At 35.2% G+C, this 25770-nt stretch overlaps 1 protein-coding gene across 1 annotated transcript in view; it reads right to left on the bottom strand.

The window, feature by feature from the left end:
* Positions 1-25770, bottom strand: part of PCLO (piccolo presynaptic cytomatrix protein) — a 382545-nt gene that overhangs the window by 63073 nt on the left and 293702 nt on the right. The window contains exons 16-20 of the mRNA XM_057550295.1: positions 19881-19907; positions 12607-12700; positions 11309-11380; positions 9562-9742; positions 7780-7974 (exon numbers count right to left, since the gene is read on the bottom strand). Coding sequence (XP_057406278.1) covers positions 7780-7974; positions 9562-9742; positions 11309-11380; positions 12607-12700; positions 19881-19907 — 569 coding nt within the window. The remainder of the gene's footprint in view (positions 1-7779; positions 7975-9561; positions 9743-11308; positions 11381-12606; positions 12701-19880; positions 19908-25770) is intronic.

The following is a 25770-nucleotide window of genomic DNA, read 5'->3' as shown; positions in this document are numbered from 1 at the left end:
AGAACTTAGCTTTATGTGAGTTATATCTATCAATATTTATCATATTCAAAATTAAGAAAAATTTAACATAAGCAGTTGACAAATACATATTCCATTAACCATCAAAGCAATGATGTCATGACATCTCATGGAAATGTAGGAAAAGTCCACTGCACACTAAGGAAGGAATGAGAGTAAAAAAGGCAAATAACATCTTAAGAGTCTTAAGAATTTTTTGACCTTGTAGAGTCCTGAAAAGGTCTCTGGGACACCTAGGGATCAATGGACACACTTTGAGAATCACTGGTCTACATCTACAGTGATGAAAATGAAGTATGAACTGTGAAAATGAAAAAAAAAAAAGAAACAATTAGCACCAACTTTTTTTGACAATCATCTTAAACCAGTATATACATGACAATCATTCTATGGTGTCTTTTATTTTTTATTTTCTGCACTAAAAAAATCAAGTTCTAACACCTTACTTGAAAAGATTTATTATTATTATCAGCACCCTTTTAATTTCTCTAAGCTTCTTCAGAATTTGTTTCACCCAGAACTTCGCAACTCTAGAATTATAAGGTCTGAATTAAATATTATATGTACCATAAAAATTTGCTTGTCTCTTCTATTTTTGCCTAAAAAACCCCACACAAATCTATATTACACAGAAATCCAGAGTAAATGAAATTTGGCAGGCATGAAACAATGCAAATTCTTCCCAAAACGGCTTTTCCCTACATTGTGTCTTCAATTTTCTTGTACATTAATAGTTGGATGGAGCCAAAGTAGTTATTTACTTTAAAAATATCAGTAGCAATGAGAATGCTTTACAGTAAACTAAAAGTATATAAAGTATATATATATCCATATAGAAATAAATTTGAATTGTGTAGTATAAAAATTACATTTTCTCCCTCTCTAGATTCCGACCTCATTTTACCTAAAGAGTCAGATAAAAATATAATGTGACCTCTATGTATAACTGAATCACTTTGCTGTATACCAGAAACTAACACAACATTGTAAATCAACTATACTTCAAAAAAATGTTTTAAATAAAAATAAAAGCTATAAGATCTCTGAAAAAAAATAATGTGACCTATAGAACTTAAAATAATGTAGTTTTTAGTTTCAAATGTCTTAATGAGGAAAAGTAGATTTTGCTTCTGTGTCCTTTTAAGAATAAAGTAGAAGTAGAAATTTTATTCCATTGTCTTTCTTATGTTTAGAAATAGGGACCTACCTCCTGACTTTTTTCTTTTTAAAAAAAATTTTTTTTTTGGCCGCACTTTGAGGCTTGTGGGACCTCAGTTTCCCAACCAGGGATTGAACCTGGGCCCTTGGCGGTGAGAGTGTGGAGTCATAACCACTGGACCACCAGGGAATTCCTACCTCCTCATTTTCATCAAGCATTTTCTTCTTAAAAACTTATCTGTTCTTGTTTGATTTGTAATATTAATATTTTGATTAGGTTCTGTTCAAATGATCATTTAATTAATTTTATCTTTCAGTATTTTAAAACACATTGAGGTATAAAGCTATGATTCTATCTACATTATTTCTCTTTATACATCTGAAAACCATAATACCCCAATCAAAATATTGCTGAAATGTTTTCATTTGAAATCCGAAAGTTTTGTCACCTCAATGATTAAAATATATATTTAGACTTAACAAAGTAATAAAATTTAAAAAAGGCTATTTTTCACAGTCTGACTCATTAGACATAAAGATTCCTTTCATCCTATCCCATCCCCATATGTCCCCCTCCCTCCCAAAGATTATCTTGCACAACAGAGAATGGGTGAAATATCATGATTTTACATAATGTAGTACATTCGGATGAAAAGTGGGAAAAAAATCAAGTAATTCATGGATAGATATCTGGAATTAGGCAATGTTGTTAAGTAGCTACCTATTAGCCTTTGGCATTCCTCCACCTCTCCCCAGGTGGCATTTCACCCAGTTCCAGGATCCTTCCTACCCAGGTGATAACGTTCCCAGCCCCAAGCTCAGATTGTACCCTCTGTCCATGGTCCCACACTGTGTCCCCATCAGCCTTCTCATGCTCCATGCTTCTCATTTCTTTCCTCCATCAGCATTTACTTGCCTGTCTCATTTGCTCTGGGTCCTGCTCTCTGCTGGTAATTTGGTAAATTAACGTTTTGAAAATAAATTTGTTTATACCTAAAATAAAATAATTTGCAATCAAAAAAGTAAGTTTAACTTTGTTAAAGACATGTCATAAATAGCATTTAAGGGACTTTGACATGTTAAAAATTAGGCCTTTCTCTTCTCGGATCATGTATTAATAGTCCCGCTCAATCATATAGGCCCATAGTTAGATCACGTGACAAAGGCACAGCAATACTGAAGCCAAGTTTGATACTTAGATAGGCCAGTTGGTCCTGCTATTCATGTCAGATGAAATGAACATAGAAGTCCTCAGTATGAACCAGTAGTTCTTTACGTGGATGGCTTGACACACTCATGGCTACTACTAGAAAAGAACAAAAGTATCCATTGATGATACGTCAGTGAATTCACCTTTGGGAAGGAAGGTGCATAAACAAGAGACAGTGTCATATGTTCAGAGCTATATATTTACTGTCTGTGCCTCTGCATGTGCAGCAGAGATATTTCTGGCAATGAATGTGAAATGACTATAGAAAGATTTGAAAATGCATAACCAACCTTTCTAAGAAAATATGGAAACTCTTAAAAACCCAAAACTTTAGAAGAACACTTTGATTTTCACAGACAACAAAGAAATACAACCCTTGCCCCCAGAGAAACAGGCAGAAAACTTTGAAAGCTGAAATCCAATTTGATTCTCTCAGATTTTTGCTGACTATTTGCTGTGTTCACATCATTAGTTTTCTTTTTATTTTAAACTATCCAAAGTTTCCTTTTTAAAGCTTTTCTCTGCTGCCTTTCTTTTCTTTGCACAAACACATTGAAATGAGGAATGTTGTCTGTTTTTATTAACCTCTTACACACATTCCAGAAGACTTCACCTCCAAATGATCTCATTCTGATTTCTTTCCCTTTTGAGCCCTCTCCTTTCCAGAAACAGAGAACACCAAATCCCTTCTGATCAAAAGTGACCATCTGCTTCCGGTCAGAAGAGAATGGACCACTGATCAGCTACTGCCTTTGTAACCATCACTTCTCTCCACTCCCAGTGCCCGCCCTGTTTCCCAACCCAGCCACCCATACCACTTGCCCAAGACAGCAGCTCTCACAGAGAGATGGCTTAGTCAGAGTTCACCACGGCAATATGGATAGGAAACTCTTCTTTGACAGGTGCCGCAAAGGAGCCTTACGGAAAGTGGAGTTTCCAGCAGCGGTCTGTGGAAGTAGCTTCAGGACCTTCTCCTACAATTCAGCCACAACAAGGGACCTTCAGTCATAGTTCCTCACACAACTCAGTTAATGATTCATCTTCTTACTAACCTCTCCAAGCTCTCAACTTATTGCCCAGGGTGGAGGGATACTTCTATCCATCCTGTATGAGTGTTTCTAAACTTAAAGCTTACCTAAAATCTCAGCATCAAACAAAAACAGCTCAGGAATTTAAAAATGCCCTTAATATATATATAAAATGGAATATATTCCATAGCAACTAAATTAATTTTCAAGGTTTTAAAAATACTTCAATTTGTTTTAGTCTGGGTATGGTGTTAAAAAACAACCTATTTTGAAACTCTTTTCCCTGGTTGGCGTTACCTTCTAAAACAGCCAGGCCTATATTCCACCAAACCAACTGGCTTGGAAAAAAACATTTCCAGGGATTTCTACAAACGGAGAGTTTAGGTATCAGGATGATCTGGCACAATCTGTCTAAATCCTGTCCTTCAGGTTTCCTAGCATGCAACTAAACCCTGGAGGGAGAGAAAAAGTTCCTCCTGGCTTACTCCATAATTCTTACCTGACCCATATTTTCTGCTATTTCAAGCAGAAATCTACTGAAAAGCTCACCAAAAAAAAAAAAAAAAAAAAAAAAAAAATATATATATATATATATATCTATGGAAAGTTCTTTAGAGACAATTTCATCACCCTTGATAGAAATGACTGCAGATGTACACACAGCCTCCTCTACAGAGCCTGCTTACTGCTGCACTCGGCTTGTGCAGTGGGAGGGTTTTACTTCCTTGGTTTGTGGCAGCTTAATTATCAGCCTTCAGAAAAGAGGATCAAGTAGGTAGACCAAGTCTAAATTGTATTCCACCATAATTTCTAGCAACCTCTAATCATTTGTAAGGACTGGAGTGTAAACAGCAAATTAGTAAATGACAATTGTTTTTAGTGAAATCAGGAGAGTTTGATTTCAAAGGAGCCAATGTATTTAAAAAGCAAAGGCTTATTAGGTGCAGTCATAAACACCGGTTAGCTGCCGATTCTGACAATTTCCAGCTATGTGTTCTTCGTCAGTCATGCTGCCACCCGCACACCCCGACTCTCTGATGGCTCACTCTGAAAACAGAAATGAAAATATCTGCAACGAATCCCTCATCCACTAGGTGTGACAAAATGAGAAAATGGGTGATGAAACACTTTGCACAATGTGAAGAACTGTTCTAAATGTATGACAATATCCATTAGAGCATTATTCAAAGAAAGGGAGTTAAATGCATTTTGCTGCACATTTTAAGACCCACACCTAGGAAAACTCAGACAAAGTATCATAGGAATACTTAAATCATGATAATTAAAAAGAGTGAAATAAGAGAAGCATTTGACTACTGTGACATTTACAATTATGAAATATTTGCAGTAAGAAAATGAAGTAAGAAATCAACTGAACTTATTTGATGGAAAAAAAGGTGAGAGGTGGAATTTTAAGTACTCTTGGACAGTACTAGTAAGGCTAACTAGAAAAGGGAAACTGCTTTGGTGATAGTCTATAAACTGGGCTGAGTAAATGCATATTCACAATTATCTTAATATTTAAGCTGTTTCCTTAACTGCCTGCTACTTCAAGGAACATCACAGTGGTTTGCCCTTTGTAGTGCCACATACATCCTCCATTGCTCCTAAATAACTGATTAGTTGGGACAAAAGCATATTAAATTTTAAAAATTTCTGAGAATACAGAGAAATGCAGTAGGAAAGTACAAGTCTTAATTTTAGTTTTGTGGAAAGTACAGAATCATAGAATCAAGTGTTTTAGGGCTGGAAGGGACTTAAGGGGGCAAACACTGCTATCGTTTTTTTTTAATCCTTTCTTTGATATATGTTTTTGAATTAAAATTAAAATTACATTTGAATTACAATGAAGATAATTCTATAATCACCCTGGTTTGATCCCTGTCACTGGCAGTGAGTGGCATTCTTTCTTGGGGAAAATTCCACAAATTGTTGGTGTCAAGTTAGGGACAGATATTAACTTGCTTTCCTTCCTAACAAAGCCATGGAATCAAGTCTAGGTGCCTGTCCGGACCAAGACTCATTGGATTTGTCTTCCTCTATCCAGAAAGCTGAGAAGATTGTGAAGTAGATCACACGTGCAAGAAAGGAAGAGTGGAAGCTTTGCCTAGAGTAGCCCAAACCCATTATTTATTTACGTTTATGTAAGCTCTGGTGCTTTTATTTGGTAATAATTCCCCATCTATCTTATGCTTCCGACATGAAACTTTGTCCTGCAACTCAATATTCTATCATTATAGCTCGCACTAGCAACGAAGCGGTAACTTTAAATTCTCTATTGCAAGGAATCAAATGAGAAAGCAAAAACTGACACACTCATTTTAAGCTGTATCATATAACAATGGCTCAGAACCCAGTGGTTTATGAATGAAATAAAGATACTTTATTTATTACACAGGCACTTGGATATTCACATGCCCAACACATCTGATACACTTGACAGCTACGGAAACATGAGTGGAAAAAATGTGTTCGTAGGATCAAGAAAGAACTTTCACCATGTAAATGTGAATGAGTGCATTAACAAGTTTTTCCTTTACTTTCTTCTAAGAATTTCCAAAATCCACTGAATTTTTAAAAAAAGTTACACTTGAAATAATATTCAACAAAAACTGATCTACATTCCAACTGGTATGCTAACTCGAATTGTGAGCAGTTTAAACTTTTATCACAGTGCAACATATTTATAGTCATGCTTGAACAGATTAGGTTAGTGGCATGCGTTCCATTCTGCAATATGAATACTGTTAATCTATTTCCCAACAAAAGTCAAAAGATGCCCAGTGCATAGAAAAATACAAATCACTGTAGTCAATATATTATGGGACTGATCTTGGGACTTACACAGTGATGATGAAGTCCTGAAATGCCATGCCCACAAAAGCACATTAAAAAGTGGATAAACATACTTTATCAGACAATCTCTAAAAATTAAAAGATGAGGGCTTTAAATTTGGGGGATGTTCTTGCTGTGTGCTTTGAATAGTGCCTTTCTGCTCACCTCCTTCTGGCTTGACTGGTCCATCAGACATCACCTTCCTGAGGGCTAGCTGGCTTTGGTCTTGGTTGCCATTAGCTGGTGGAGGCAGATTATCAGACTGAGTTCTTTGAATGGGGAGGATTCCTGCTATGCTGTGTCTGTGCTGCTTCCTGGCATGATTAGACTGACCGCTTTTATGTGCTGCTGTGGTAGTGTGGGTGAAATGGAAACCCAGAGTATGTGTCCTCAGATGGAACCAGCTTGAATGTTATTCATGCAAACAGAAGTGATCTTTTGCTCTATCGAAGTAAGTTGTGTGTTCAAATGCCAAAATGACACCACATGCACAGCACTAAAGGGGGTTAAAACTGGCTGTTTCTTTGGAAATGATGACTTAGGGAGATGGGGAGAACATTCATCTATCTCTGTTGTTTGGCTGATGCCTCTTGGAAGTAACAGTGCCCCTACATTTTTAAAGTCTCTGTACTCACTAAGTTCTTATATAATTCTATCATTTGAAATTACAGCAGTTAAGATGGGTGAATTGTTATGCTTTAATTGATATCTTAACTTCCAAAGGATTTCCAATGGTTTGAAAAAAGAATAACCCCATAAATTCTCTTGTATCATATACACAGTGTGATCCAACAGAATGGACCCAACTGTGCTCCTTAATGAGGTAACATGGCCTCATCGAATATGCTTAGACATATATTAATACTACATACTTTTTGGAGAATATAAGAAACATTATTTCCTTTACAGATTTTTTTCCCAAAAGACTAGAAAGTTTCCCGCACGGAAAGCTTCATTATTTCACATGCATAATTTATTAAAAATTTTAAACGTAAAATGCTTTTTCCATTTCCCCTAGGTTCTGGAACTTGACTGTTGGTTACATGACTCTTCTGCCTAAAATTTTTTACTGTTTTTCAGAGGTGAGACTCTCATTGCTAATCTGCTCAAAATGCTTATGTGTGTGCCTTTTTTTGGTGTAATGCCTGGAAAACCGGCAGCCACTTGTGCTTATAATTCCTGTATTCTAAAGGATATTTAAGTGCACACAAAAAGGACACACAACATAGTTTTGCCTGCACACATCACAGACACAGCTACCAAATACTACTATGAGCCAGGTTGGATGGATGGTGGAGACAAAGGAGAAACAGCCAGTTTTATTTCGTTCTATGTAAATTAAAACAAAAAAGAACTAAATGAGAGAGAGCATATTTATGTATCGATACTGTTCCTACACAGACAAAGGGACAGAGAACAGTGGGAGCCGGGAATGCACAAAACAAAGCAAATGGGGAAGGACAGCAGGAAAGAAAGGCAACAGATGAACATTAAGCTGCCATGCTGAGGAATTTATTTGCGTCTTTTACTTGGTTGAAGGCGGAGTTGTTGCACGGCGGCTTCGGCAGCGGCTATAGCAACCCCTGCATCTTCCAGGTGGGTCTGAGTGACGCTGGTTTTGCTTTGACTGCGAGATGGTCCATGAGAGCGGAGATGGCCTTCGGATGAGGATTTCGAGCTACCGGGACTACTATGGGATTTCTCAATGGTGGGAACCTGCATGTCTGGTTACAAAAGGGTAAAACATGAGTTAAAGTTGCTCCAGCGTTCCTCCTGTCAAGCTGGGTCTCACATAATTTGAAACCGTCTAAGATTTATGTTAATTCTGTTTCTTTTTTGGCGCGTTTATGCAACTGCTCACCATACAGCAATGTGATTCAACATTTGGGAGGAAAGGCAAGAGGATGATAATCTTGAGAAGAGAGGTTTGAGAAGAGGAATACATTCTAAGCAGTCTCATATAAATGAATATATTAACTTATAGTTTCACCAAGCAACTCTGCTAATTCTTGTAGGGACCAGGTAAGAAACAATAGGCTGACACTGCCACAGGAGGAGTTTTAAGTAAAATTCCTGGAGGAAGGTGTGTGAGTCACTGGGATACATGGAAGTGGGGACTGTATTATATCATCATCTCAGGTAATTTTAGAGAATGTATATATAAGATCACACATTTACTGTGGTAGTCATAGAGAGAGAGGTCTTTATACCAATCATCTTCCAGAATGTTAATTGGTGAAGAGTTGATCTGGTTAAGTGGAATCCAGAAATGATCTATACAACTCATAAGTAATCTATAGCACTTATTGTAGTCAGTGGTTTATTGTATCAACTCAGTGGTCTTCTGGACATGACCTCAGTTTTTTATCTCCTAGAACACTTGCATTTCCAATCCAAATTGCAAAGAACCACTTTTCAATTTGCTGTACTTCCTGAGAAGAGGCGAAAAGGAAGGAATACTCAGATCCAATATAAAAATTTTTATTTAATATTTATAAATAGCTCAGCATATCCTGGAAATATACTACATGGTTCTCTCATACAGGCAGTAACTCATTTGATGACGAAGATTACTGTTGTGTTGTAGGATAACTGGTTAATGAACCTCCCAAAGGAAAAGCTCATTCCAATGGGAAAGCTGTGCATATTGCCAAACCCAATGTATGATGCTGCAATTTAAAAATAATAATAGTAGTTAAAAAAAATCATAGAATTAGTTTGAATGCACCACTTAGGAAAGGTTTAAGTAATTTTCAGTGTACCAATTGTTTTGATGACATGAGGAAAATGTTTCTGATATAATTAAAAAGCAGAATGCAAAACTGTTTATGTCCATATATTACATATATGATTTATGAGTAAGAATATACATATGAAAAAAATAGGGATTTAAACAGAAGAAACATGCATAAATGGTAATGATGATTATGTCTAGTCAATGAACTGTTGAGGATTTTTATGTTTTCTTTATGAAATACCCCAACGTATTTTATAAAGTCATATTAACCAAGATTTTGAGAGCTGAAAAAGACCCAATAGCTCATATAACCCAACCTCCTGTATTTTACAGGTTGAAAAGCAGAGAACCAGAGAGGTGAAGATCACAAAGGCATCAACCTAATTATGGGGTGATCTGAGACTAAAGCCCATTTCTCCTGATTCCATATCCATTAGTCTTTGCATGATATTATATTAAATAGTTCCCAATATAATACCTTTCAAAAGATATTAAATATACAGGGACTCATATTCAAGAAGATACTGAGTGAACAAACAGACAAAAGCTTTTTTCTACTTGAAATATCTCCTACCCTTGGATGGGTCAGGGAAGATACCATGGCTTCTGCTTTTGATGACAGACGGCTTTGGGGACTGCTGGCTGCTTTGACTGGAATGGGACTTGCCATGATCAATGCTTTCAGTCTGTTCTTTGAGAGGATACCACCTAGGCGTGTTATCGAGGTGAGATGTGCTAGATAAATCAATCAATACCTGAAAAAAAGTGCAGTAAGTGAATAAAATTTATGGATTAAGCTGTAATTCATTTGTTGTTTTTTTCTGTGATCTGAAACTTATTCAAGGACATAAGTCAAAGGATATAGGATAACCTTTAGGATGATGAGGTCTTCCTCATTTTTCTTCACCCATGATACTGAGAATGTCTTGTGCATACCAGATGCTGTATAAACGTTTGGTTAAATCGAACTGTACAACATCTCTGACTATTAATTAAATTATTTGGAGATGATGCAAAAAGGTAGAGTCACAAGTCAATCTCTTTATGAAATAAAGTCTTCTTTTGTTAAATGGACACATGATATTCTTAAACTGGGCTAGTGTTTTTTTTGCAGATTGTTTGATTTTAGTTACAAGAGGGACAAAATGAAAAAGAATGGCTAATTTTCAATTACTAACTTATTCTCTCTATTTTAAAACATACTTTAGTTCACATTTGAAACAGAGATATTACCAACAGTTTACAATAAGAAAGTGCTGTGTCATGGTTTAATTGGCAACATTTTTTCTTTCTTAGTGGTACATAAACAATGGTGCATTTTACAGTAGTTGGCATCTTAAATTTGAGCAGATATTAAAAAAATAAAACCACACAATGGATATATGCTTTAGGTTCATGTGAACAATAAATTATAAGGACTTCAATAAATGAGCTTTTTGAAATAGGACAATAAATCAGATATAACCGTACTCTAGAGCAGTCCTGTCTAAGACCAAGATTAGTCCAAGTGGCTATACCACATGGAGCCTGCAGGTGAAGTTCAGATGATCTAGTCTTGATGGGAAAGAGGTACAGAGTGTAGGAACCAAACAAGACCTCATGTCACCTAGACTACTCAACTGTTTTCTATTGTCTCTATCAAAAGGAAATTGTATTTTCTAGCTGTTATACATTTTTGGAGATTTATTTTTTTAACATTAATTCATAACTTCTGGTTTAAGCAAAGATCACTAAACAAAATATGTATTTTTGGACTATGACAGATGAAAAATATCACAGAATCTGACCATCCTGCCTCATTTCATAATTAGGTTACATTCCTTGTGAATTTATAAAAATTGTTTTTACTGTTTTCTCCTACTTCTAGTTTTGCTTCTTAAAATATTTTGAGATGTTTTGTGGGACACTTAAAAGAAATATGTAAAATGTCACATCAAGGCATTCATACGTGCAACGAGGAATAGCAATTAATAAACTGAAAATGCATTTGAAAAAAATCCAGCTCATTTTATAATACAATAAATTTATCTCAAATCTTTTACATAATCATTTGGATTCACAGCATAATTATATAACTTTCTATCAAAACAATTAATATTTCATCTTGCAAATTAATTATAAAGTACATCAAGTGGTAAAGTGAAAATTATTTCTCCAGCTGCTATTCATCTATTCAAAGAGTCATTCGTAAATAAATTCTATCCACCAAAGAATTTTATCCAGAAATAGTTATCTTATACACTTAAGAAATATGCTTTCCATAAAGATTTAATTGATGGTTTATAATGAAGCAAATAAAAAAAAGGAAACCATAGGCTCACCTCACCAAGAAAATCATTGGAAGAAAATCTATCATAATCCCAGACTGTCACCTCCAGTGTTTTCTTCTTGAGCTACAGTTCAAATCAAAATGTCATTAACCTCATTTCTCATCATAAATTTTCATTATACTCATATAATAGACTCATTTATATTTTCATTCCTTGAACTCTTTCCGCTTATGTAAAAATACTTTATATAAAACTGTATACTTACATTCAATATTATGTAAACTGTCAATCATTTTGTGGTCCAACCAAGTATTTGATCATAACATACCTCACTATTTTGCAAAAAAAAGGGTGATTTTTACTTATTTCCTGTTATTCTACCCCTGCCCATTATTAAAAGTACCAAGCAGAATCTATATATACTCTTTAAATACATGAAATTCATAGGTTGCAAAAATGTCTAGGTTATTCAGAGTATTTGGATTATAGTTTTTTGTTTCAGTAAATTGCCAAAACACATTAGTAGCACTGTCTTATTTCTGCAGGTGAATTTAACTTATTTTAAATTCAAGAACCCAGATCACAATTTATATCCAGCTTCAATTTCATAGTCAAATTAGAAATCTTCCAAAGGATAAATTAGAAACCTCATTTTGAAAGACAACTCATCTGTAAATTGTTTTCATGGATGTCTTCTTCCTATTCTATTTGTATTCTTTTCTCTCTGAATTCATCTTTATAAACCATCAGTTATTTTCTATTATTGATACAAAGTTATGACATGAAGATTTTCAGAAACACATTGATGCAACTTTGCTTAGAGTCTTCTATTTGTTGCGATAATCCTTTACACTAGTCTTCTTCATGCTTTCTTCTGTACAGTTTAGTTGCACAATGCCAGATCTGTAGGAAGCCTCAATTTAGAAAAGAGGTGATCCCTAAATTGTTGCCAGGAGGGGCAATTCACTTCAGTGCATCTGAATCTTATTTCTTCTTTGTTTATGAAAGTCAAAATACAGCTAGCTGGAAAATATTTTCCCTCAAAATATGATAAATAGAGCCCAGTCTACTTAAATATTTAATTTTGAAATAATCCGTGGAAAATGTCCCACTAGCCTTATTCATTTTGTTTATTTTTTAGCTGTTTTGTCAAAATGTGCACATTTTCTTTCACTGTATCTTCGAACTGCACCCAGTTCCTTTTACTGGCTATATTTCTTGCATGTATTTTACTTAATTTTTTTTGTTTGTATGGAAAAATTGATATGAATCACAATCTTTCAATAATTCTGTCATCACTATTTTTATATTAGCCTGAATCTGTCATATAGAAAATAATCATTGCATACCTGTTCCATGGAGATACTTTTATAAATTACTGTTTGATTCCACTCAGGATTAAGACTTTTCTGAACATATTTAGTCCTTCTCTTGTACTCAGCACTGAATTGGAAAAAGAGAAAGAATTACCCTGATTATTTACCTTGACCGATGACTTCATAGTCAACCTGAAGGGCATGCAGACTTTTAAAGGTATTTTGTTTTGAATCACTATGTAATCGTCTCATCATCCTCATGTCTTAAACTGTATTTTAAGTTGAATGCACAATGACAATTTAAAAATATCTTGGATGCCTTTAGTTTTATTTTCCCTAAGGTATATTTTTTTTAAAGAAAAGCTTTTAGGTGTTCTAACTAGAATATAATTTTACAAATCTTAATCTCTCCTGAATGTGTGAGATAATTACATGTATTATACAGTAATGTCAATATCTTCTTGTCCTATAAATAATATTTTGATATTTAACTTTCCAATAGTTTTGCAACTGATCACGTCAGCAAAGCCAAATGGTCTTTCAATTCATTTTTTTCTGTAAAAAGCTGAAATAACTGTACTGACTGAGGAAAGGATGAAAAATGGCCGTTGCTATAGCTGAGATTCGATGAACATTTGTTACCTTATATTTATAGTAGATTTTGACACCCTTGGTAAAGTAGAATACTTAATCTAGTTATGAAACAATCTTAATTAAATACAAATTCTTGGTTTATGTCAATAGCTTATGTTACAAATGATGAACCAAATCAAAACTTGTCCTCATTCATTATAACTTGGGGCATTTCAGTTTATCCTTGACTCTTCCATACCCTCTGATCACCAGTTAGAAGCTTATATCTTACACGTTTAAGCATAACTTACTTTCAAAACTTATTCTAATTAAGTCTGACAAAGCATTTATAACTGGCATCAACCAGCTAATGGGGTTGGAGTTATTGCTATTTGCTATGAGCCAATGGTGCCCACATAGACAAAGCTTTTCTCTAACACTCACTGGCTTTTTCCAAATTTTCTGCCTAGAAAACAAACCTACTTGTTTGGGGTCCATTCACGTGCCTGGACTTCATAAACTGCCTTACTCTAAAGGTACTGCATCCTGACCCTGGACCTGTAGTTCTATTCCCAACTGTCGGCAGACCAACTCTTGTTATGTTCCTGGTCCCAAGCATTGCCAAATTCTGGAATACCTACTATTGTTCCCCAGATGCTAATTTACTTATTCATTCTAGATAAAACTATTAAGAATCAAGCTCCAGTTCACCATTCGCTTTTAGAGATGGGTCTACAGCCAAGCATCTTTTTTTCTCCCTCTGGCTTTATTCTCTTACTAGACATACACAAGGGCAATAATTTCCAACATTGACTGCATATTAGGATCACTTTGGGATCTGAGTTCCCAGGGTGGTAGGTGGGGCAACTAGCACGGCACCCACATCCCCCTGCCCTTCACCCCCAAGGAGAGTCTTATTTAACAGGTCTGCGTTGAGGCTTGAACTTCAGAATTTTTAAAATGATCTAGGTAAATCTAAAGTATTGCCAAGATTGAGAACCACTGAGAACCACTGAGCTCATGTCTCCTAAGACCTCACATTTCAGCCACTGTGAACTGAATCCAATTTAAGAAATGAAGCAGCACTATTCTCATTTGTAACCAACCTATCTGAATGTACAAAAAAAGAGAGTAGGATTTGACAATTTTGTCATTCAGCACAAAGTGCAAATAATTCTGGGGAAATGTACAGGCAATGATTCAAAGACACAGGAACTTTCATAGACTGTGGACAGAAAGTATACATTTGTACATATACTTTTTAGGTAAATTTGTCTATGTCTAGTGAAGTTTATGTACTCAAGTACCCAGAAAATTCCACTTTGACTTAATTCCACTTCTACTTTAGAGAAATTCTCCCACATGTACAAAAGGAATTTGTTAAAGAACATTCATTGCAACATTATTTCTAATAGTGTGTTAATAATATAATAAATAAATACATTATGATATATGTATTCAATGAAATTTAAGCAGCAGTTAAGTTAAATGAAATACACCTTCATTTATCAAGATAGATAAATCTTAAAAAAAAATCTTGAGCAAATTATTTGCAGAAGAAAACCTATCGTAAATTATCATGATATAAAGTTAAAATTACATGAAATAATACTGTAAATTATTTATGTCTACTTGTATATATGGATGACAAACATTAATATCATAAGACAGCTTGGGAATTAGAGACATTAAACTATTTTGTGGTTATCTCAGGAGGACAGGGGAATGGTTTCAGAGGACTTCAGGGGTACTTGTAATATATTTTTTATTAAAAAAAATCTGAAGCCAATATAGCAAAATGTTACGATTTGATAAAATTGGATAGCAAGAACACAAGTATTTGTGACAGTATTTTCTATAATTTTCAGTAAGTTTAAAATATTTTATAACAAAATTGATAACTATTTTAGCAAATTATGTCCCTTTATACTTTATGATTTTGATTCTTTAAATTAATGACATAAGAAGAATGAATATGACCACTTTTAAGTTAATAGCCAACTTTGGTTGCTACTTTAGAATTCATGGCTATTCCTGTAGTAGGTATACTAAGAAAAAAACACATTGTATAGTATGAGCTTTAAGTTTCTGTTTTGGACTTAATTATCCAAGTGGTGAGACCATGGGAAAAACATATTAAGGATAAGATTCATAATACAGTGAACAGTGGTAAAATTGTTATTTTTTTCAAATTCTGAAAAATTGAATGCACAAAATTTTAAAATAAGATTGAAGATGGAAATTAATGTCAAATGCAAACTCACGTATTTTTACTAAAATTCTAGATATGTCAGTATATATTAAAATACTCTGAACTATTGAAATGTCTTCAAAAAGATGTATTAGTCAACATATTTTAATTTATAAATATTAATAATTGTTATATTTCACATGCATACTTTACTCATTTTTTCACCCATATGTAGCAAAATTACTGAATGCCAGCTCTGCACCAGGAATTATGCTCTCTCAAAATGTACAACTGCAAAACTCTTAATTGTACTGACATACCATTATGTCATGAGAAGCACTTTATAAAGTAAGCACATTGAAATAATAACAGCTAACATTTACGAAATGCTACTTTTTCACAGGCAGAGTTCTAAGTGCTTTTCATGTGTTACATTATTTAATCCTCAAGGCAACTCTATGAGTCCAGTATTATTTATTATCCTATTTTATAGCTGATAAGAACTGAAGCTCAGAGGAATTCAGGCCTGTTGGCAAGGTTGCATAGTTATTAATTCATAGGACCAGGTTTCAAACACAGGGAAACTAATTTCTTGCTCTGAAACATGAGCTATATGAACTCAATTGATTAGGCCCATCATAAAATTTCTTAATTGCAGGTTTCATTAGCTGAAGTGTCTAGTTTGTCTTCTTTATTTTACAGTCAAAAACTGTACACTTCAAATTAAATGTTTTATATATACAACATAAATTATTTATAGTGTGTGTATATATACACATATCGAAAATGAGGACAGCTTTAGAGTTGCCTAGGGAAATATTGAATGGTATATCCTAAGACTAAGAGAGTGCTGTGGAACAACTAGGGATAATTATTATAAAAATTTACTTTTGCTCAGGTACACTCACATATAACCCCAATTAGTTGGGAAAAATCTAGATGTTCACTTTACTAGGTTACCTTAATCTTACTAATAAGTTTGAATCTCTAGTTCTCTCAAGATTCAAGGTCTGTGTCCTTTAGGGTTAACGAGGGTAAACACACCTTTCTCCTGATCCTGCCTCTACCAGCCCTGGTTGACCTGTGTAAATGTCAATGAGATCCTTTGCAATCTTTTCACACTTGAATTTCCTGACACGGAGAGATGGCCACACAAAGCTCTTCCTTCAAGAACCCTTGTTTCATAGCTACTATGTACTGACCATCTTGGGCATGATGTCAATGGGCTGTGTTCCCACTTTACACAATTGAAAACTCCACAGTTCTCATTGCCATATCAAAATCTGTGGATTTACAAGTTGAAGGTGGCCAGGTAAGCAGAGGGATTCTGGAATGTGAGCAGAAATCCAGGCTGAGAAATAAGTGGAGTTCCTTTTCCTTTCCTACCGTGTCTGGTAAACACACTACAATCCCTCATGGGAAGACTGCAATAATGACATTATTTTAGGACAATTAAGTCATATATAATAATCAGATAAGTTTTTTAATAAGGGAAAATAAAAAGTCAATTAATCAAGATGGAACACGGTGCTTAACAAAAATCTAGGGACTTCCCCGGTGGTCCAGTGGTTAAGACTTTGCTTTCCAATGCAGGAGGCGTGGGTTCGATCCCTGGTCGGGGAACTAAGATCCCACATGCCGTGGGGTGTGGCCAAAAACTTAAAAAAATCTAAACCTTTATTTCCTTAAAGTTTTGACTAATTTCTTTTTTCTTTCTTTCTCTTTTTTATTATTGGACAATCATTTTCTCATAGGTAGATATGATTTTAAGGGTGGCAGAAAAAGGTATTTAAAATTCAATTACCCTCTCCTAAACCAGCAGAAAAAAAAGTTCTCTGAGTTTCTCTGTAAAAAAAATTGAGAAAGAAGAATGGAATATAATGGCTTGTTTGTTCTTAACTTTCATAGAATTATCTAAAGTACTGAAGGTCTTCATTTCTTTTGTTTTTTCTTGATTGGAAAAAATATATATGTGTGTGTGTGTGTGTGTGTGTGTGTGTGTGTGTAGTTTTTTCAAAATTACTCCTCTGAGGATGTTGCCTTTAATTCAGAAAGAAGCACAGAGCATATCCCATTTTATAAGCTCTGTTTCTCTGTGTGCAATAGTGCATTTATGGGCTGTCACTTGATTGTCCTCTGTGCTCCCTGAGGTCTGACACTATGGCTGTGTTCTCAATTCCAACCCCAGCACAGAGTCTGGAGCAGTCTGTGCTAAATAAATGGTTTTTGGATGGGTCTTTAAAACATGTTTGTACTTCTCTTTTTCCTTTAAAATCTATTGAAATAAAATGTTTTGGCCTTCAAATTGTAAATACATACACACCTGAATCTGCTTTACATTCTTTCCAGAGGAAATAGTTTGAGATGCTAACAAGGGTGTTTAGAGAAAGTCCAGCCAGGAATTAGGCTTCCAGGTATCATGACAGCAAAAATCAGCTTCAGTCATGGCAAAATCTCATTAGTGGGAAAAAAATCTGTACTTTGTCCCACAGTGTGATGAGAGAAAACCACAACGAAATCCTTCAGATATGCTCATTTCCATTTCTTAATTATCCGGGGACAAGTTTTGAGTTCATGGACTCTTCAGGCTATTTCCTTGTCTTTCTTTCACCTCCTCTCGGCTGACATTTGGGCTGTCAGAGCTTATGAGTATCTTGATTAAAGGATGGCAAGAGGAAATGAAAGGAGACAAGAAAACTGGACCAGTGAAATTCTTTTAGTTAACACGACATTTTAAAAAAAATTTTAAGAATGAAGGATGTATTACACTTATTATTGAAGAAAAGTTGTTTGATTTTCTATATAGTGTTGTTAAATAATTTGGTGTAATTCAGTAGCCCAAGCATTCTGCATTTCTTTTTTGCAGGGATAACTGACCATTGGCTACATGAAGTTTATTATACATATTTCTAGCAATAATAGCAACTGCCATTTATTGAGAGCTTATTACGTGCCGGACATTATGCTTATCATTTTTGGTGCGTTCTCCCTGTGTTTCACAAAAACCCTGGGAGGGGGGCTATTATGATTCCTAGGTGGAAGAGGAAATAGTTTTAGAGAAACCTCACAACTTCTAAGTGGCAGGGCTGAAATTCAAATCCAAGTTCCTAAGGACTTCGCTCATTGGCCTCCTCAGCCTAACTTACAATGTCAGTGCCTCATCAGTATAATTCCTTTCCACATTGACAACTCTCGAAGGGATGATGAAAGTCATTTCAAGATGAAAGATATGATGAGAAAGTGACTCTAGATCTTCTAAATTGTAATCTAATACATCCCAGATTATTTCGACCATTATTTATATTTACAGAAAACATGTTCTCTTCTAAGTTAAATATAGACAATCATTGTCATTCTGACAATTTCCCCCTGGTTTCTCTGGATAAAAGAGAGGAAGCTTCTGAATAAAGTGACTGATAACGTCTGTTGTAAAATGACACTATCTCTTCGAAACAAAACTCATTTCGCGTATCAGTCTGAGAGATCTGGAGATGAGAGAGCCAGTCATAACAAGCAACCTTTCTCAGTATCAAATTTTACTGGTTGCCATAATTATGTGGTTGCAAAGAAACAGAAAGTTTCTGGGCACCAGAAACGTTGTAGTGACTAATACTGTTCTTTGAGATCTTTAAATATTTAAGCCTTTACAAATCAGAAACTGCCTCTTTTGGGCAACAGCTTGTCAGGTTTAGTAAAGATGCTGAATTTTAATGTCACAGACAAAAAATCCTGTACCACTAATATTCTGGGTGGGACTAAAATTCCCATCACCCTGTTGCTACAGATGGTACAAGATTCACCTCCCCAACTAAATAACACATTTAATTTATAATGCAATGAGATGTGCAAAAAAATGCTTTTGGCTATGTGTTAAGAAATATCCTTAGCTGACAATGTAATGATGCAACATGCTCTAGCAGAAAACAGACAAACCAAGGAGGTTGCTCTTATGCTGTTGCTAACACCCTAGAGCAGGCAGATTATGGCATCCTATATTACACAGCAATAATTTTGTGGTACAGAAGGTATAAAGGCATGAAGATGTTTCAATATCAGGTCTAAGTGAGGGTAAAAGACCAGACAGCTATCATCTTTAAGATGAGATACACACCCAGTACTGGTCATCTAGAAGATCAGTTAATTCCTTTTGAAAAATGACTAGATTTTTTTGTTTGGTTGTCATAGAAGACTCAGAAGAACCTGAGCCATGATTTTTGCATGAGAAGCTAAATGAATTTTAGCAGACAAATTATAAATGAAAACTTTAGTTATATCTAATTTCAAAGTGATAGTTCCTTATTCATACCTTCCTATGTTTTTACTCTTTTCTACTTTTCTGGGCTCCAATGCACACACCTGCTACACATATTTAGTAATGCTGTGGTCAGAATAGTCTGCTATTAGCCTAATTCAACTGATACCAACATGTAGAAAAATAAAAATTATAGCCAAAGTTGAACTGCAGGTGAATGTACTTAAAAGGCAAATAAGAGAACTCTAGACATTTCATTGAAGTGTGACACTGAAAGAGAACCAACTCTACCTTGCATTCTGGACAACCATGACTTGACTGCATTGATTCCAAGAGCGAGAATGAAGGATACAGCAGGAAAGTAGGAAAGACAGGAAGAAAAAAGTTAGGAACAGAAATAAGGAAGAAAATGTAAGAATAAAAACTAGAGGAGCTATACCATAATATATTAACAACATGAGGCAGAAAATAATCTTAGAAGTAAAGTGAAAATAATCTCTCACAAGTGTAGTAAATTCCAAGGTCTTGGCCACTGTAATAATTAGGAGTAATTTAATGAAAGGGCTAGGAATTGAATACGAGTAGCACATTAGCCTGCTTTTTGGTCAAATCCCACCCAGAAGGCATGTTTTGTTTGACAAATGGCATGGGGATAGCTTTAGGTGGGACCTCACTCTTCATTTCACTATAGTTCCCACCCTTTCTCTGTTACCTACTGCAGAATGGACTGACATATTCATGCCACCTGCCTGACCTTTCCAGTTATTCAAGTTTGCAACAGTCGAATTGAAACATATCCTGTAACAAATAAAGGATAACCACTCTCTTATAGTATAAAAGGTGATACTCCAGGATATTAAAGAGGATAGAAAATAAAAGACAGTGCTTTATTTTCATTCATTCATTAGCAAATGCTGATTGGAGAAATACCGTTGGCAGTCATTTCCTCTTGTCCCATAATACTGTCATTAAATAACACTGAAGGTCTAATGACCCAAATCAAAGGCAGAAAGAAGTTATCAGTTTGTCATATTCATGTTAAAAAAAATAGTGGTGGGATGAGGAATAAATAAGGAGTTTGAGATGAGTAGATACAAACTACTACATATAAAATAGATAAACAACAAGGTCATACTGTGTAGCACAGGAAACTATATTCAATATCTTGTAATAAACTATAATGGAAAAGAATATGAAAAAGAATATATATACATATGTATGTATAACTGAATCACTTTGCTGTATACTACAAACTAATGCAACATTATAAATCAACTATACTTCAAAAAAGTAGACAAATTACAGTTATAACTATTACATAAAGATATAAACTAACACAAAATAAAAACTTCCCTTTCCTGTTCTATATGGTTAGTTGGTAATGTCTGAATTAAATTCATTTCAGCCTGCAGAATTCTCTCTAGTATTTCTCGAAGGGCAATTCAGCTGGGAAAAAACTGTTTCTCAGATTTGTTTTTCTGGCAATGTCTTATTTATTTAACATTTTACTGGAGTATAATTGCTTTACATTGTTGTGTTAGTTTCTGCTGTATAACAAAGTGAATCAGCCATCCGCATATTTCTATCCCCATATCCCCTCCCACTTGCATCTCCTTCCCACCCTCCCTATCCCACCCCTGTAGGTGGTCACAAAGCACCAAGCTGATCTCGCTGTGCTATACGGCTGCTTCCCCTTAGCTATCTATTTTACATTTGGTAGTGTATGTTGATGCCACTCTCTCACTTCGTCCCAACTTACCCTTCCCCCTCCCCGTGTCCTTAAGTCCATTCTCTACGTCTGTGTCTCTATTCCTGTCCTGCCCCTAGGTTCTTCAGAATCATTTTTTTTTTAGATTCCGTATATATGTGTTAGCATACTGTATTTGTTTTCCTCTTTCTGACTTACTTCACTCTGTATGACAGACTCTAGGTCCATCCACCTCACTACAAATAACTCAATTTCGTTTCTTTTTATGGCTGAGTAATATTCCATTGTATATATGTGCCACATCTTCTTTATCCATTCATCTGTCTATGGACACGTAGGTTGCTTCCATGTCCTGGCTCTTGTAAATAGTGCTGCAATGAACCTTGTGGTACATGACTCTTTTTGAGTTACGGTTTTCTCAGGGTATATGTCCAATAGTGGGATTGATGGGTCATATGGTAGTTCTATTTTTAGTTTTTTAAGGACTGTCCATACTGTTCTCCATAGTGGCTGTATCAATTTACATTCCCACAAACAGTGTAGGAGCGTTCCCTTTTCTCCACACCCTCTCCAGCATTTATTGTTTGTAGATTATTTGATGATGGCCATTCTGACCAGTGTGAGGTGATATCTCATTGTTGTTTTCATTTGAATTTCTCTGATGATTAATGATGCTGAGCATCCTTTCATGTGTTTGTTGACAATCGGTATATCTTCTTTGGAGAAATGTCTACTTAGGTCTTCTGTCCATTTTCGGTTTGGATTGGTATTTTTTTGATATTGAGCTGCATGAGCTGCTTGTATATTTTGGAGATTAATCCTCTGTCAGTTGCTTTGTTTGCAAATATTTTCTCCCATTCTGAGGGTTGTCTTTTCATCTTGTTTATGGTCTCCTTTGCTGTGCCAAAGGTTTTAAGTTTCATTAGGTCCCACTTCTTTATTTTTGTTTTTATTTCCATTTCTCAATGATGTGGGTCAAAAAGGATCTTGCTGTGATTTATGTCATAGAGTGTTCTGCCTATGTTTTCCTGTAAGAGTTTGATAGTGTCTGGCCTTATATTTAGGTCTTTAATCCATTTTGAGTTTATTTTTGTATATGGTGTTAGGGACTGTTCTAATTTCATTCTTTTACATGTAGCTGTCCAGTTTTCCCAGCACCACTTATTGAAGAGGCTGTCTTTTCTCCATTGTATATTCGTGCCTCCTTTATCAAAGATAATGTGACAATATGTGCGTGGGTTTATTTCTGGGCTTTCTACCCTGTTCCATTGATCTATATTTGTTTTTGTGCCAGTACCATACTGTCTTGATTACTGTAGCTTTGTAGTATAGTCTGAAGTCAGGGAGCCTCATTCCTCCAGCTCCATTTCTATTTCTCAAGATTGCTTTGGCTATTCAGGGTCTTTTGTGTTTCCATACAAATTATGAAATTTTTTGTTCTAGTTCTGTGAAAAATGCCATTGGTAGTTTGACAGGGATTGCACTGAATCTGTAGATTGCTTTGGGTAGAAGAGTCATTTTCACAATGTTGGTTCTTCCAATCCAAGAACATGGTATATCTCTCCATCTTTTTGTATTGTCTTTAATTTCTTTCATCAGTGTCTTACAGTTTTCTGCATACAGGTCTTTTGCCTCCTTAGGTAGGTTTATTCCTAGGTATTTTATTTTTTGTTGCAGTGGTAAATAGGAGTGTTTTCTTAATTTCTTTTTCAGATTTTTCATCATTAGTGTATAGAAATGCAAGAGATTTCTGTGCATTAATTTTGTATCCTGCTACTTTACCAGATTCATTGATTAGCTCTAGTAGTTTTCTGGTAGCATCTTTAAGATTCTCTATGTATAGTATCATGTCATCTGCAAACAGTGACAGTTTTACTTCTTCTTTTCCAATTTGGATTCCTTTTATTTCTTTTTCTTCTCTGATTGCTGTGGCTAAAACTTCCAAAAATATGTTGAATAATAGTGGTGAGAGTGGGTAACCTTGCCTTGTTCCTGATCTTAGTGGAAATGGTTTCAATTTTTCACCATTGAGAACAATGTTGGCTGTGGGTTTGTCATATATGGCCTTTATTATGTTGAGGTAAGTTTCCTCTCTGCCTACCTTCTGGAGAGTTTTTATCATAAATGGCTGTTGAATTTTGTTGAAAGCTTTTTCTGCATCTACTGAGATTAACATATGGTTTTTATCCTTCAACTGGTTAATATGGTGTATCACATTGATTGATTTGCGTATATTGAAGAATCCTTGCATTCCTGGGATAAACCCCACTTGATCATGGTGTATGATCCTTTTAATGTGCTGTTGGATTCTGTTTGCTAGTATTTTGTTGAGGATTTTTGCATCTATGTGCATCAGTGATATTGGCCTATAGTTTTCTTTTTCTGTGACATCTTTGTCTGGTTTTGGTATCAGGGTGATGGTGGCCTCATAGAATGAGTTTGGGAGTGTTCCTCCCTCTGCTATATTTTGGAAGAGTTTGAGAAGGATAGGTGTTAACTCTTCTCTAAATGTTTGATAGAATTCGCCTGTGAAGCCATCTGGTCCTGGGCTTTTGTTTGTTGGAAGATTTTTAATCACAGTTTCAATTTCAGTGCTTGTAATTGGTCTGTTCATATTTTCTACTTCTTCCTGGTTCAGTCTTGGAAGGCTGTGCTTTTCTAAGAATTTGTCCATTTCTTCCAGGTTGTCCATTTTATTGGCATATAGTTGCTTGTAGTAATCTCTCATAATCCTTTGCAGTATGAGTTGTTAATTCTCCTTTTTCATTTCTAATTCTGTTGATTTGAGTCTTCTCCCTTTTTTCTTGATGAGTCAGGCTAATGGTTTATTAATTTCGTTTATCTTCTCAACGAGCCAGCTTTTAGTTTTTCTGATCCTTGCTATTGTTTCCTTCATTTCTTTTTCATTTATTTCTGATCTTTATGATTTCTTTCCGTCTGCTAACTTTGGCAGCTTTTTGTTCTTCTTTCTCTAATTGCTTTAGCTGTAAGGTTAGGTTGTTTATTTGAGATTTTTCTTGCTTCTTGAGGTAGGATCGTATTGCTATGAACTTCCCTCTTAGAACTGCTTTTGCTGCATCCCATAGGTTTTCATTGTCATTTGTTTCTAGGCATTTTTGGATTTCCTCTTTGATTTCTTCAGTGATCTCTTGGTTATTTAGTAGCGTATTGCGTAGCCTCCATGTGTTTGTATTTTTTACAGTTTTTTCCTTGTAATTGATTTCTAGTTTCATAGCGTTGTGGTCAGAAAAGATACTTGATATGATTTAAATTTTCTTAAATTTACCAAAGCTTGTTTTGTGACCCAAGATACGATCTATCCTGCAGAATGTTCCATGAGCACTTGAGAAGAAAGTGTATTCTGTTGTTTTTGGATGGAATGTCCTATAAATATCAATTAAATCCATCTTGTTTAACGTGTCATTTAAAGCTTGTGTTTCCTTATTCATTTTCCTTTTGGATGCTCTGTCCATTGGTGAAAGTGGGGTGTTAAAGTCTCCTACTATGATTGTGTTACTGTCGATTTCCCCTTTTATGGCTGTTAGCAGTTGCCTTATGTATTGAGATGCTCCCATGTTGGGTGCATAAATATTTACAATTGTTATATCTTCTTCTTGGATTGATCCCTTGATCGTTATGCAGTGTCCTTCTTTGTCTCTTGTAATAGTCGTTATTTTAAAGTCTATTTTGTCTGATATGAGAATTGCTACTCCAGCTTTCTTTTGATTTCCATTTGCATGGAATATGTTTTTCCAGGAACACTCTTTCAGTCTGTATGTGTCCCTAGGTCTGAAGTGGGTCTCTTGTAGACAGCATATATACAGGTCTTTTTTTTGTGTCCATTCAGCCAGTCTATGTCTTTTGGTTGGAGCATTTAATCCATTTACATTTAAGGTAATTATCGATACGTATGTCCCTATTACCATTTTCTTAATTGTTTTGGGTTTGTTATTGTAGGTCTTTTCCTTCTCTTGTGTTTGCTGCCTAGAGAAGTTCCTTTAGCATTTGGTGTAAAGCTGGTTTGGTGGTGCTGAATTCTCTTAGCTTTTGCTTGTCTGTAAAGTTTTTAATTTCTCCGTCAAATCTGAATGAGATCCTTGCTGGGTAGAGTAATCTTGGTTGTAGGTTTTTCCCTTTCATCACTTTAAATATGTCCTGCCAGTCCCTTCTGGCTTGCAGAGTTTCTGCTGACAGATCAGCTGTTAACCTTATGGGGATTCCCTTGTATTCTATTTGTTGCTTTTCCCTTGCTGCTTTCAATAGTTTTTCTTTGTATTTAATTTTTGATAGTTTGATTAATATGTGTCTTGGCGTGTTTCTCCTTGGATTTATCCTGTATGGGACTCTCTGCACTTCCTGGACTTTATTGACTATTTCATTTCCCATATTAGGGAAGTTTCCAACTATAATCTCTTCAAATATTTTCTCAGTCCCTTTCTTTTTCTCTTCTTTTTCCGGGACCCCTATAATTCG

This window comes from Balaenoptera acutorostrata, chromosome 7, assembly GCF_949987535.1.
Source record: "Balaenoptera acutorostrata chromosome 7, mBalAcu1.1, whole genome shotgun sequence".
NCBI lineage: Eukaryota > Metazoa > Chordata > Mammalia > Artiodactyla > Balaenopteridae > Balaenoptera > Balaenoptera acutorostrata.
The sequence above is the reverse complement of the archived record's forward strand: the minus strand, read 5'-3'. Positions and strand labels throughout refer to the sequence as shown.